The following is a 15,420-nucleotide window of genomic DNA, read 5'->3' as shown; positions in this document are numbered from 1 at the left end:
TGAAAATCCAAACATAAATTTACTTAAAACAAAGAGAGTATAATTAAGGAATTTTTTTTTCCAAAGGACACACGGATGACTTACGTTTTTTTGTCAGTTTTTTTACAGTTTTGTGTGAGCAGTTATATGAGATCTACCCTTTTAACAACATCTTGGAACTCTCCTTGCAGCAGCGGCCCGAGTACAGAGTCCGGAGCTGTGGTGTCACAAGTCATGGCTGGACAAGCTTTTAGGAAGTTTCTTCCGCTCTTTGATAAGAATATTGGTTGAAAGGAGTGCCACTGAAACTGTAACCAAAGGTGGCATTATGCTTCCAGAAAAGTCTCAAGGAAAAGTATTGCAGGCAACGGTCGTGGCTGTGGGATCAGGCGGGAAAGGAAAGGGTGGAGAGATTCAGCCTGTCAGTGTGAAAGTTGGAGGTAAAAAGTTCTTCTCCCAGAATATGGAGGCACCAAAGTAGCTCTAGACGACAAGGATTATTTCTTATTTAGAGATGGTGACATTCTTGGAAAGTATGTTGACTGAAATCACTGTTGAAATGGTGTCACACGAAGCTGCCCATTCCACTGAAGTTCTGAACTATTTCATCATGTAAATAATTTTCATGCCTCCCTTTTATAATAAATGGATGATGCCTAAACAGAAAAAAAAAAAAACCCCAACATCTTAAGTATGCAGTGCATCCTCTTTCCTGCAGGCATGATCTAGGAATTATTCTTTTTGGAAAAACAGAAACTCTATTCCCATCAAATCCCCACACTGCACTTGCTCTACATCTCTGCCGCCAGCACATTGCACGCCCACAGCAGTGGGCCTGTGTTCGATCCCTCTGTAAGGTTGATGCAGCGTCTGGCACATAGGAACGGGGGCCATTACTCACCCTTCAGGAAAAAAAAGAAGTCCTACAAAATGTGACAACGTGAATGACCCTTGATGACATACTGGGTGGAATAACACAAACCTACAACACTAAAATATGCAAGGCCTGGGGAGAGAGCTAGGCTGATAAATGCTTTCTTCAAAATTATGACAATAAAGTTCCATCCTCAGAAACTGTGTACAAATGGTGGTCTTGGTGGTGAAGCTTATTATTCCCGCTCTGGGAAGTGAGAGGCAGGAGGACTCCTGGAATTCACTAGATAGTCAACCTAACCTAATGGGCAAGCTCTAGGCCAGTGAGAGAGCCTTATTCAAAACCCATGGGGAATGGCACCCAAGAAAAACACCGTAAGTTGACATGTCTTTACTTTCATGCTGGAGTATACATGCACAGCACACACAGACATAAAATGCAATGGGAACCCGCAGCTATGTGTTGTTATGCCCAGTGTGTGGATGAACTCGGGCTCTGTGCTGGTTTTGAACCTGGTATGCCTAGATCTGAATCCCAGATACGCTGTGGGTCTTGAGTCAAGCATGCCTCTGTTTCTGTTTTCTCCTGGGTTGTTGTGAGGAGAAATGAAATGGACTAGGTAAAGAACTGAAAGTGTACCAGCAAAGAGGAATCACACAACAAAAACAAACGATTAGCCACTCATAGTGAGAACTAAGTCTCTCCACTGAAGTCTTCCACTGTAGCCAATGAGCTGAGTTAGTCCAACCTGCACTAATTTTTCAAAAATAACCAAATAGTTTTCCATGAAATTACCTCTGAAGAATGGGAACCATTTGGACTAAACAGGAGTGCTAAGAGCCTTCTTCTTTAGAGACACTACCATCTCTCTAGGAATCTCCTGATGGCAGTACCCAGATGTCACAATTTGGTGCTCAGAGTCACCAGATGCACTCCCTCGTATGTTGTTTAGACAAAGTACTGAAGGGGCCTGGGTGATGGCTCAGTTGGTAAAATGCATACATTGCAAGCTTGAAGACCTGAGTTAGATCCCCAGAATCTACAGAAAAAGCTGGACCTGGTAGCACACACTTGTGATTCCCAACTCAGGAGGCAGAGACAGGAAGATTCCTGTATTTGCTTGAGAACAAGTCTAGCATACTCAGTGAAGCTCCAGACTGGTGAAAGACTGCCTCAAAAATAAGGTGGATGACTTCTGCTGTATAACATCCCAGGCTGTCCTTTGGCTTCCACATGGATGAACAAACATATACCTGCACATATATGAATACAGAGAGAGAAAGAGAGAGAGAGAGAGAGAGAGAGAGAGAGAGAGAGAGAGAGAGGTGGTGGTTTGAATATGCTTAGCCCAGGGAGTGGCACTATTAGAGGTGTGGCTTTGTTGGAGTAGGTGTGGCCTTGTTGAAGGAAGTGTGTCACTTTGGGGATGGGCTTTGAGACCCTCCTCCTTAATGCCTGACTGCCTTTGGATCAAGATGCAGAACTCTTGGCTTCTTCTCCAGTGTTGTGTCTACCTAGATGCTGCTATGCTTCCTGCTGTGATGTTAATGGACTGACCCTCTGAACTGTAAGCCAGCCCCAATTAAATGTTGTCCCTTACAAAGTTGCCTTAGTCATGGTGTCTCTTCACAGCAATGAAAACTTTAACTAAGACAAAGAGAGAGGGAGAGAGAACACACACACACACACACACACACACACACACACAGAGAGAGAGAGAGAGAGAGAGAGAGAGAGAGAGAGAGAGAGAGAGAGAGAGAAACAAAAGAAAGAAAAACCTTGAAGGTTCTAGAGCAAGCAGGCAAACATTGGCTTCCCATAAGCTTTGTTATACATACACACAGACACACACACACTTTTCATTGCACATTTTTGTTTTAAAAATTAGAGGAGAGAGCTCATCCCTCAGGAGCACATGCTACTCTGGTAAAGCATCCAAGTTCTGAGCCCCGCACCCACATCAGGCAGCTTATAAGGGCTGGTATCTCCAGCTTCAAGTGCTCCAAAGCCCTCTTCTGGCATTTGGTTGTGTTGAATGTCAGAATTCTTCACTGCATATTTTATATAGAGTTTCCTGGGTGACTCAGGCTAGCCTAGGACTTGCTATGTAGGCGAGGCTAGCCTGACTTCACAGCTCTTTCATGCAGCCTCCTCAGTGCTGGGATCACAGTCATACATCACCACAACCAATTTGTAGGCAATTTTAGTATATGTGACCACATATGTGATTTACAACTTTCCCCTTCCAATTTTCTTGTTTTTTCCCCATTCTCAAATCATGCCTAATGTTTTATGATGTCAAGTTTATTCACCCTTCCTCTGTTGCTTTGCTTTTTGATGATAATCTAAGAACCTATTGCCAAACACATCAACCTTCTAATTTACAAGAGGTTTTAAAAGAATCCAAAATACCTAAAACATAAATCAAAACAGAAAAGTGAAATGTTTGCACTCCCTCAAACTCAGACTTTGCAACAAAGCTCTCATAATCTAAACTGTGTGGTACTGATGTGAACAGATGTAGGGACCAGTCAAATAGAAGAGGTTTCAAAAATAAACCCAAAAGTCTACTGGTGCCTGTAGTTTTATGCTACCATCTTTGCTCCAGGATCAACTGCACCACTAGCTCTCTCCCAGCTTCCCTTGAATCCACGGATAAGACAGGCAGACAGACAGACAGACACTCTCTCTCTCTCTCTCTCTCTCTCTCTCTCTCTCTCTCTCTCTCTCACACACACACACACACACACACACACACACAGATTTTTTCTGAGTATTACTATCTCCTGCCTGGAAAAGTGTTCCCTCAATAAAATTTTCATCTCTGCTCTGTCCACTTGCCCTAAACTTTAGTGGCTAGTCCCACCTAGCCCTTGTCAAACATCTCTAGCCACCGGACTGTAGTAGTGGCCACAGGCCCCAGCTCCTCCCAAGACTTCACATGGTTGCTGGCTTTGTCTCCCTTCAAAGCATGGCAAAAACTCCCCCTCTCCTCTTTGCATCTGCTTTTTCCTTCTGGGACCACAAAGTTTCTCCTGTGTCTTCAGTTTAGCAATTGGCCTCCTGCTTTCTTTAGTGACAGATCAAGAACCAATTGGGGAACAGGACCTTAATGTCAGAACCACCCACTTCACCTCACCTTTTCTGTCCAATAAAGACAAAAACAAAAAACCAAACTCTTCTCCCAGACATAAATTGAACAAATCCATAACAATCATGTAAATTACATAGTATGATATATAAGTGACATCCAGTCCATCATATTTGTCAACAAGATAAAGCACTCTACCATCATTCCTAACTGGAAGAATTATGATTCTATTCCTAGATTATATTTAGATTTTAGCCTATAACACCACCCGAAAACCATGTCTTCCACTGTATAAATTCTCTCTTTCAATGTTAGACAATTTGAGTTTGATTATGAGACTAAAACTAGTCTTCAACCCAGTCAGAAATCTGAGACTGACTTAAAGATTACCTGTGTTTTTAGGAAGCACCAAATATAGCTTCTCAAACAACTGTAGAGACAGCTGACTACCTGGACAGATTCTCATTCCTCAAAACCTTGGAGCATTGGTCTTTGGCCTTCTGGCCCTGAATCATCTGACAGACCTTGCAAGGCAAAATTATTAAGGACTGCTTACTTTGTCTTGGCAAAGCCAACATTCTGCACAATGTGTTCTTTTCCTGGATAGTAGTTTGTCGGCAGATGAAATAGGCAATTTCTGCCCAGTGGCTACCTTGCCATGACAAGCAACCTTGCCTGGAGGTGAAGATGCTCAAAATCTTCATTGGACCAAGAAGCGGGTGCTGTCAGGAGCAGATATGTCTCACTGTCAAATGAGTAAATGTCACATTCTGTGGATTTCTGATGTTTTTGAAGAGCATTTCTCTATATAAGGTAATCTGAACTGTTAAACCTTGACTACTCAAAGTCATTCCTAGTTGAAATATCTCTAAAACATCCTTTTATAATTAAATCAGAATCAAACATAACCATGAGTTTGCTATCTGGCCCTTAACTTGCATTGCTCAATCATCTAAAACAGTTTGCAATAGTAGTTTATAGAAGGACTGGGTCTAAGCTTTGTATTCTTAAATGAGTTGCATAGGCACAATGCCTATCTAAGAGTAACAATATTAATCCCAAATTTTGTATCAATATAAGAAATTCACACCAATGAAAACCTTAAATATGTATCAAAATACATTTTGTACCAATGTAAGAAATTATAACTTCAACTTTGCATCAATATAAAGATTTCTACCAATTAAGATTATGGCTGTACAACCAATTCTACCTATTTCTTCCATGTTCAAGATTATGACCATTCCCAAATTATCCCTTAAAATGGCAACTTTTGTGTAATTTGTAAAATAACCATTAACAGATCCCCCAAACCCAGGGAATTGGGCTGATGACTCTCCATAATTTCTTCTGCCTATACAGGGGCAATGAAACATTCTTTAAAGGGGAGGGAGGGATACAGTAGGAAAATTAGAAAATTTAGTTAGACTTCAAGAAAGTCAATTTTAACATCTGTTTTTCAGTTTCTATATGTTTAGAAGGCTCAGGGCTTGACTGAGGTTCTGACTAGATACATCTGAAAGGTTGAATGAGCAAGACGACCTGGAATCTGTGACACAGGGAGTCCCAGCAGGTCAATTCAGCATCTCTGAGGCTGAATCTTGCCAAAGCTGTGCATTCTGTAATATATACATCTCACAACCAAAATTTTAGTACCATTAATATATCTGCATGGATTGTGCAGGGTGCACAGATCAGTCAAGGATGAAATTCTGCTCCCTGTTTGATTCTCTTGAATTTATCTAGTTCTTCAGGGAGTCTCCCCCTCTCATATCTGATCCACATCACTCTGAACTGGGGCCAGAGCCTATTCTCCTTTCCTGTCAACACAAATGCAGAGCCTTTCTCCCAAATTAGCATGTCCTTGAGCCAGTAACTGGAAAAATCTTTAGCTTGACCTCTCCCAGAGGAATCCCAATATAACCACCAAACTCAAAATCACACCCATTTTGGTAATTAAAACAATTCAAAGCAAATAAAGCAATCTAAACAAATATTATTTGTTAAAACAGTGTTCCCACTGTCCCCTGCCCAGACCTTCACAAGATCAAGGCCTCAATTACTTATTTAATATCTCGGTCTAAGGTCCTGTTCCCCAATTGGTTCTTGATCTGTAATTAAAGAAAGCTGGGGGCCAAATGCTGGGTGGAAGATGGGACTTATGGGTCCCAGAAGGAAAAGGCAGATGCAAGGAAGGAGAAGGGGAGTTTTTGCCATACTTTGGAGGGAGAAGAAGCCAGCAACCATGTGAGGTATAAGGGGGAGCTAGAGCCTGTGGCCACTACTACAGGCAGGAGGCTAGGGATGTTTGACAGGGGCTAGGTGGGACTAGCCACTGAAGCCCAGGGCAGGTGGGAGGAGCAGAGATAAAAATATTATTGAGGGCACGCTTTTCCAGGTGGGAGATAGTAGCACCTAGAAATTGTGTTCTAATGAAAGTTGAAAAGAAATAGACTCTGTGGGTGCATGTGTGTGTGTGTATCTGTGTGTGTGTTTGTGTTTGTCTTTTATGTGCAGATTCAAGGGAAGCTGGGAGGAGGATGGTAGTTCAGTCACTTCCTAAAGCTAAAGGCGGGTAGAGCAGAAGGGAAGCTGGGTAGGAGCTGGTAGCATGGCTGATTCAAGAGCAAAGGCGGTAGCATAGTCTACTGCCAGTTGGTTTCCCCAAAAGATGCCGAGGCCTCCAGTGGGAGAATGTACTCCACCTAACAAACAGTGGTATGGCAACTGGGTCCCCAAATGTAAAAGAATGGTGCCACCTCGTACTCTAGATACAAAGATAACTCAAATGGTTCAATGGACTATGCATAGGAGCTAAAATGATAAAAATCAGCAGAAGAAAGGAGAAAGGTTAATATTCTTTACGTACATTTTAAACAGACAGATAATATTCTACCTTAGTTGAAACCAAGGCCCTTCTCCATCATGACTGCCCTGTGGATGTTGGAAGGTGTCTAAGTTAGCGTTCTATTGCTGTGAAAAGATACCATGACCATGGCAATTCTTATCAAGAAAGACATTGAACTGGGGCTGGCTTGCAGTTTCAGAGGTCTAGTCCATTGTTATGTCAGGAAGCATGGCAGCACGCAGGCAGACGTCATGTACTGAAGAGCCAAGCGTTCTATATCTTAATCTGCAGGAAACAGAAGAGGACTGTCTTCCACACTTGAGTTTGAATTTAGGAGACTTCAACCCCCACCCCCACAGTGTCACACTTCCTCCAAAAAGGCCACATTCACCCCAACAAGGCCATACTTCCTTATAGTCCCACTTTCCATGGGTCAAAGATTCAAGCACACGAGTCTATGGGGGGGCTATACCTACTCAAAGCAGCACAGGAGGGCTGCAATGCTGGCAGACTTGATAAACTCTTTTTTTTTTTAAACTTCCAGGGGACATACTTTCTAACTCCTTCATGGGCTTATTAATAGCAAAAAACAAATCTTTCTTTGAGTCCTCCTGTGTTTCCAGCTCATACAGAATAGGCAACTCAATATTTGGGAAATGTAATTGAAAAATCAGAGGGAATTCTATTCCAGTGAATTTAACTGTTTGCACTTACAGTTTCCTACAGGTCACACATCCATTTTACTGGACAGAGCACCAACGCACTGGAGTGAAAAATCCTATGTCTCAAAACACTTAGTGCAGAAGACAGCATGTAGCAATTCTATTTGAGTGTCTGCTGAAAATGCTTCATTAAATTTGGTTGATTCCTTGCTTCCCTGCCCCGGAAGAGTGATGATTTGAAATTCTTTTTTTTTTTTTTTGGGGGGGGGGGCGGGGTTCTTTTTATAAAAGCCCTTTTATAAAGCCATTTTTAAACAAAACAAACCAAAAGGTTTACAAAAGAAAAGAAAAAGATATAGAAAAAGAATAACTTGCTTCATATGACCCCAAGAGAAAAAAAAATAAAGAGGACAATACCAACATGCTCAACAATAAAGGGTTCTTTTCCTTATTTCTTAATACAAAATACAGGCAAAGGATACACACACTTAAAACAAAGTTCAGCAGCAGACAGCAGTCCTGGAAATCCTTCAGTTGGAGGAAGGCAGGAGTTTGTTGTTGCTGTTGTTTATGCAAATGCGTACAGACCAGTCTATGTAAATGTATGAAATGAAGTGTCACATCAGACCACCGCGTGAGCCTGCCAATGCATGTTGCATCTATAACCCATGAACATGGTCAACAAAATCATGTTTGCTTCAACTCGGTTTCATTTTAATTAAAGAAAAAAACCCTTTAACTAAAGTGGTTACATTCAAACTTTAGCTTCCTTAGTACCACGCTGCAGACTTCAGCACTGCTAAGGTATTGCAAGAATGCCCAACCCTCTGCTGTCTAGCCATGTATGCAGCCACACTGCAGTATGAAGAAAAGGCTGCCAGGCTCTGAGCCCGTGGCCTAAGACAGTTAGGCTAGCTTTCTGACCCTTTCTGCTCAGAACATGAAAGAGTCAAGACTAAAATAGAGGAAGACTAGGAGTTTTTGGAACTGGCAAATTAAGTCTAAAAGATGAATGAAGGCAAACGAAGGCATCTAAAAGATGATCGTGGCGGCTGAGCAGCCTGGCAAAGTCTTGTGCCTTGCAGGAATGAAGCATGTAAGGTTTGCTGCAATATGTTCATGGTACATGGACTATGTAGGGCTCTTATCTACAAATCTTGAAACAAATACTTCCAGAGGAAAAGGGAAAAAATTCACTAACTTCTAGAAGATAAAAGTTTAATTGCCAGACATTTACAAACGCTCACTCAGTTTTGGGTTTGTTTATGTATATGGGTGTGGTGTAGTGGACCAGGAAAAACAGTTGTAAAGAATGTTACCTCCAGGGCTGAGGAGATCCTTCAGTGGATAAAGTGCTTGTTTGCATTGAGACCTGAGTTAGGAATCCCATCACCCTAAAAGCTGGTTACAATAGCATGCTACTGGGATAGGTTGAAGGCCAGCAGGTCCCAGGAGTTCACTGTCAACCCTCTAGCAAATTGATGAGCTCCAGGTAAAAGACCTTGCCTCAAAAATATAAGACAGAGACAGACTGAGAAAGACAGCCAGTACTGATCTTTGGCCAGCACATGCAAGCTATGTGTACATGAATGTTCCAACATACACAATGCCTTTTATCAATTTCATTTTATGTATCAGTTACTTTTAGCCCATCCCTTACAATAGACTTAGCTTGGATCACATGCAGATTAAGTAATTTCCCCCCCAGGTCAGCCAAGTTCCTTGATCAGGTCCTGGAGAGGTTTCTAACAGGTATCCAGAAGATGTCAAACAAACAAACTCAATCTCTTCCCTTCAATTTCATCCCCCAAAAAGCTTTCTGTGTAATTTCTGTAACCAACCCACAATCCAGCCCACAGAAACTACACTATGGGATTGAAGACACAGCACCACTGTCTGCCAGGCTACAGCAGCAGTGCCAGCCAGCTTTGCATGAAGAAGCGCTGTAACTCTTTAACTTGGGTCTGGTTTCTGGTTGAGAATACAAAGCTCAAGTGGAAAGCGGAGAGAGGCTGAGGAAGGTGGAGGATCAGATAGCTCCTGCTGGGGTGCTTATTAATGATTCAGCAAGGGCGAGAACACGGGAGGTGCCACTCCTCCAGGGTGAGCACACGGGGCAGCCGCCAGTCCTTGCTGGCATTGCTCATGAACAAGATGGACGGGCTGGACACAGGGAAGGAGGAAGACAGCACGTTCACCAGCATTTCTCTCACGGATGACACAGGTAAGAACCATGTGGATGGATGCTCAGACAGAAAGTTCTGTGATTGCTAGGTGGTTAAAAAATATAACCTTTATTATAGCAGCAAGGTATACGAATTGGAAAAGACTTGAAAAATATAGCTACAAAAGTCAGTATTTAACTAAGAGCAGGTTTTCTTCTTTTTAAATGAACTGATAGCCACGGTTCCCACGATTACATTCATTAGATGAACTTTTCAAAGATAAATACAGAAACCCCCCAAATATAAAGTGTTCATTTCCTAGTTCAGGAAACACGGCCGCAACGTTGCTGTTAAGTCTATGGTATTCCTGTTCTGTTCATTTCTTCTCCACTTTTTCAAATAGTTTTTTTTTTATTATTTCTGAAAAATGCTCAAATATGTTCCAAGTAGCTTTACGACCTGTGTCAGATATGCTTAGTGTTAAGCAAGGACAAAGTTTGCCAAATTTAACATGGGAGAGGGAAACCCAGAACTGTTACTCACCTAACTTCTCAGAGAAAAAGAGACATTGCTGAACTGTGTGTTGTTGGAGCTATCCAGAAATACAACCCACTAAGTGTGTGTGTGTGTGTGTCTGTGTCTGTGACGTGATGGTTTTCTAAGTCTCTCTAGCACAATTATGGTAAGAAAGCCAGCAGGACTGCAGCTAAGCCTCGGGAGTTACTGTGTTTAGCTGGGAGGAAAAGCTTGAACACTTAACATCAATTGCTGTTTCATGCAGCTGAGCTTCTTCACTTTCTTCCTACATACTCAAATTCAGAAAGTGTCTTTCTGAAGTGCAGCCAGACAGTGAACACAAACCACCAGTCCGCTGCATGGGAAACCTGCTATAAACATACGGGGCTCTTGGGAATTCAGAGTACTTTGTACCTTCCTACAGCGAGAAGGGTACAAGGTACAGGCCTGGGGACGGTGTGGGGCACTGCTTGCTGCTTTCACAGAGGAAAGCAGCAAAGGAAGTGAAGGCAGAGAGAAAGCTCATTTCTTGGCTTCCAGAGGGCTGGATGCACAGATGGTGCACACCGAGTGCCTGAACTCTGAGCTGGGAGGCTCCTATGGAGAACCTGGACAAGGCCAGGCCACACTCTGTGTGTGTTGTGAAGTGAGCTGAGCCTGAGAGAAGGGAGACTTCCTGAAACATTCCCCCTCCTTGTTCACCCCATCCACTCTCACCATAGCTACTATATACAAATAAAATATTACATAAATATCTTACAAAATTCAGCCACTTAGCCTGCTCTTATGACGAGAACACTTCAAACCCACCCTCTTCGTAATTTGGAGTATAAACTATGCTGCTACTAACTACCGTCAGCGTAATCTATACCAGATTTCTTAAATTTGTTTATCCATTTCTTATATATTAGTTTTCATCTTTTACCCAGCGTCTTCCCTGACCTCCTTGGCTCCCGATCTCAGTTGGCCCACATTTCTATTCCTGTTCCTGTAAGCTTGACATTCTTAGATTCCCTCTATAAGTAAGAGAGAGCATTTGCCTCTCTGTGTCTGGCTTTTTCACTCCTCATGATAACCCCAAGCTCACCCATGGTAACGCAGCGGGAGGGACTTCCCTTTTAAGGCTGAGCACTACTTCACTGTTAGGGTGCACCACCTGAGGTGGTTTGAAGGTATTTGGAATAGCACTTTTAGGTGTGGCCTAGTTGGAGTAGGTGTGTCCTTGTTGGAGGAAGTGTGTCTCTGTGGGGGTGTGCTTTGAGACCCTTCTAGGCACCTGGAAGACAGTCTGCTCCTGGCTTCCTCTGGATGAAGATATAGAGCTCTCAGCTCCTCCAACATCATGACTGCCTGGACGCTGTCATGCTTCCTGCCCTGATAATAATAGACCGAATCTCAGAACCTGTAAGCTAGCCTCAATTAAATGTTGTTCTTATAAGAGTTGCCTTGGTTATGGTGTCTCTTTACAGCAACGGAAACCCTAAGTAAGACTTTTGTTAATTTGATTATCAATAGACCCAGGTGTTAACTTATCTTCCATCCCTCAAATCTCTTCCGACTTTTGTATACTAATTCTAGCAAAGGTCTCTGCTGCCCACCCTGTTACCTCTGCCACCCAACCCACTAGCTATACCTAGATATGACCTTCTCCAACCCTGCCCCGCTTCCTCTGCCAGCCACTTCCCGGTAGCCACAGTACCAACCCCTCAGCTGTCCAAGTCTTATGTCTTTGCTTACAGCGTCGGCCTCTCCATCCCTGCTGACTAATCTTAGTTACTATTCAGTTTTGATTTCCTGCATCTGCCTGTCTCTTCAGTGTCATTTCCTGCTACCTTATATGGGCTCTATGGAAACATTTAATATTCCCTGTACACGATGCCTATTTCATGTCTCTGGGCTTCAAGTGGTTCCTCCACTGCTTGAAATAATACCACCTACCTCTATTTACCTGGCCAACTCCAACTTTTCCATAAGATTGCACTCAGGCAGCATCTTCTCCAGAGAGCCCTCCACGATTGCCTCAGACTGGGCTACTTTCTTCTTTCTGCCTTAAGGACCGTGAGCACTCCTTATCAGTATTGCTGGGTAGCACTGTGATAGCCCTGTCAACCGGCCAGGATCTAGACCAACCTGTGAGGTAAGCCTTTGGGTGTGCCTGTGAGGGAGTCTGTACAGTGCGTTAACTGACGTGGAGAAATGTTGTGGTTAATACTTAAAAAATGCGGCTGCGTGAGCTGAGCGACTATCTAAGAGGCAGTAGCTCTCCTTAGCTCAGGCCTCCATGTTCCGCTGCCAGAAGCCATACACACCACAGCTGGAAGCGGCCAGAGGCCACATGTGCCACAACTAGACCCACAAGACTGCGTTTCTGGTCAGCCAGAAACACCGGCCCTGGCACCCACCAGATGCCATCATGGTAATTGGCTCTGCCAATCCTCCACGCTGTCTCCACAAAGCTTGACTGAGCCCCTGATAATAAGCTCCATCCACACAGTACCGGGTAGAAGTGAGACTCTAATGCTTAATTATTATCCAAAGGCTTTATATATTTGATAATGCTCAATTAACAAAATGCCCATGCAATTAGAATTGTTAACCTAATTAACTAACCTAGAAATGAGACCTGAGACTGCTAAAGACACGCGGACGTCTCCAGCCATCTTCTCTCCTGCCTCCTCTCTTAGTCTCCTCCCCTTCCTCCCTTCTCTCTCTTCGCTCCTCCCACATTAGCTCCTCCCCCATCAGCTCCACTGTAAACAATGCAGCAGCAGGAGGAAACCATTTTGCTACGGAGAAACCCACCCTAAATATGGGCGTCATCCTTCCACAGTCTGGAGTCCCAGACTGAATAAAAAGGAGAAAGCGAGCTGAGCACGACGCTCTGCTTTCTGACTGCAGATGCCATATGACCACCAGCCTCATGTTCCTGCTGCTACGACTTTCTCTGCCGTGATGGACTGACTGTACCTCACACTATGAACCCAAACAAACATCCTCCCTTTACTTCTTCTCAGGGATTTGCTCATAACAAGGAAAGTAAGCAATGTCAGGATATTGTACATACATACGATGTAAGCAATACAAGCACGTTGTACATGCATGCGATGTGCATGTGTAGCTCCCTCAACAAACTGTGAGCATCTATCTAGGAGACACAACACAGGCTTTACATGTCTGTGCCTCAGGCATGAAGCTCAGAGTCTGACCCATAATGGGCACTCAATACATTTTTTTTTTTTTGCTGCAAAATTCTGACTGGATTTGTTTGCTCAACTGAGAACAAATTAGATAGACAGCCATTCCTAAATTATTTCTGCAATTTTATTTGAGCTCCTTTTCCTATACTTACTTTTAGATCAGTTTGCTTCTTCTTTCAGAAAATAATGATCAAATATCTACTCTCATCTGCTTAGCTAAAGAACTGGCAGGGGGTGGGGTGGCAGGAAGGGCCTGAGCTCTGGAGTAGGAGATTCCAGGATGTGACTCTGGGAGGCTCTGAGTAGCTAGTGGACTGAACTCATCGGATGCAAAGTGACCCTAAGAAAACGCCCCAGAATCCCTCTGATGATTGAGCTAACAAAGGAGGTGTCTTGATCCAGCTGCCACCCAGCAAGCACACTGCAGACCCTCTGCTCGCTCTTCAAGAAGCTTCACCAAAGTTTCCTTCTAGGTTGGAAGAGGACACATCAGTTTTCGTGGTAACCATAGTATGGCGTCACGTTGTGCTGTAAGTCTGAACTGGATGTTGATGTAGTCCTGCTAAAGATGGACGTGCATACGCTCTTCACACAGGAGCACAGGTCGATTCTCACAATGAAGCTCCTCTCCTCATGCTCAGCTCTTCTCCTCAGTGTCCTTCCCTTCCGTTGTGCCCCAGCCTCCTTCCCGACTCTTTAATCGTATTCAAAGTTTCTGTTGGCATCAGCCAATTAGTCCCCACTGTCAGGTTGCAATGTGCTTCTCAGACAAGTGGCATAGTTGCTCTGTGCTTTTTACTTAGTACTGCTTTCTCCCACCATTTAGAAGGAGTAACTATAGCCCCCATGATGGCTCAAACAAGCCTGGTTTGACATTCAGAAAGCCATCTGCAGTTTCCACTGCCAAGTAGGTCACACACATCAGTTAGCAATCCAAGGAAAAGGTAGAAAGGGCCTGGGTTCCTTTTTATCTCATCTGCCACTATAACATGAGCTAAAAAGGGAAATAGATTTGTGGCTGTCCGGCCTAAAGAGACTCTGACCCGTAACAGGAGTCTGGCTCATGAAAAGCCCTTGGTGCTAAAGGGAGCCAGCATCTGCAGCCAACATCTCGCTCCCATGTCTACTGCATGACTGTAAATGGCTTCTCTGGGCTACCATGGATACCCTGGGAGTCAGTTATGCTAAGGAGCATTCTGGAGTGGATATATGATTGAACAAGATTGACCCAGAGAATGTCATCCATATGTATACACATGCACACAGGTGTGGCAGGTGGGATGCCAGCCAGAATTAGTGGAATTCCCTTGTGTTGTGTCTGTTTACACCTCCTATAGAATTTTTCCATGAACAGTAATTTAAAAGGTAATTCAGGGAGCTGGGGAGATTGCTCAGTCGTTGCCACACATGTAGTGTGTTTTTGTCAACTTGACACAAGCTAGAGTCACCTGGGAAGAGAGAACCTCAACTGAGGAATTGCCCTCATCAGATTGGTCTGTGGACAAGTTGGTGGGTGCATTTTCTTGACTAATGATTGACGTGGGAGAGTCCAGACCACTGTGAGTGGTGCTCCTTTTAGGCTGGTCAGCAAGCTGTGTAATCCATGGAGAGAGAGTCAGTCAGTAGCATTCATCTGTGGTTTCTGCTTCAAGTTTCTTCCTTGAATTCTGGCCCTGTCTTCCCTGAGTGATAGGCTGAAATGTGGAACTATAAGCAAAATAAACTCCTTTCCCCTGGGTTGTTCTTGCTCAGTGTTTTATCATAGTAACAGAAAACAACTAATACACCATGCAAGCATGAGGATCTGAATTCTGATCCTATGCACTTATGTAGAAACCCAGCCATGGATCTGGGATGGTAGCACCACCTTTTATTCTAGCACTCAGGAGGCAGAGGCAGGCAGATCTCCATGAGTTCAAGTTGCATCTACAGAGTGAGTTCTAGGGCTACATAATGAAACTATATTTCTAAAAGAAGAAGAAGAAGGAGGAGGAGGAGGAGGAAGAGAAGGAGGAGGAGAAGGAAGAAGAAGAAGAAGAAGAAGAAGAAGAAGAAGAAGAAGAAGAAGAAGAAGAAGAAGAAGAAGAA

The 15,420-nt window shown here is 43.5% G+C and overlaps 1 protein-coding gene and 1 pseudogene across 1 annotated transcript in view; both read left to right on the top strand.

Moving 5' to 3' along the window:
- Nucleotides 1-213: 213 nt before the first annotated feature.
- LOC114637989 lies at nucleotides 214-650 on the top strand (annotated as a pseudogene).
- An 8,958-nt stretch (nucleotides 651-9,608) lies between these two features.
- LOC114637986 (short coiled-coil protein-like) overlaps nucleotides 9,609-15,420 on the top strand; it is a 21,122-nt gene continuing 15,310 nt past the window's right edge. Inside the window, exon 1 of the mRNA XM_028786332.1 lies at nucleotides 9,609-9,678. Coding sequence (XP_028642165.1) covers nucleotides 9,609-9,678 — 70 coding nt within the window. The remainder of the gene's footprint in view (nucleotides 9,679-15,420) is intronic.

Source organism: Grammomys surdaster, unplaced genomic scaffold, assembly GCF_004785775.1.
Source record: "Grammomys surdaster isolate TR1022 unplaced genomic scaffold, NIH_TR_1.0 125463, whole genome shotgun sequence".
Taxonomy (NCBI): Eukaryota; Metazoa; Chordata; class Mammalia; order Rodentia; family Muridae; genus Grammomys; species Grammomys surdaster.
This window is presented reverse-complemented; position numbering and strand designations above follow the sequence as displayed.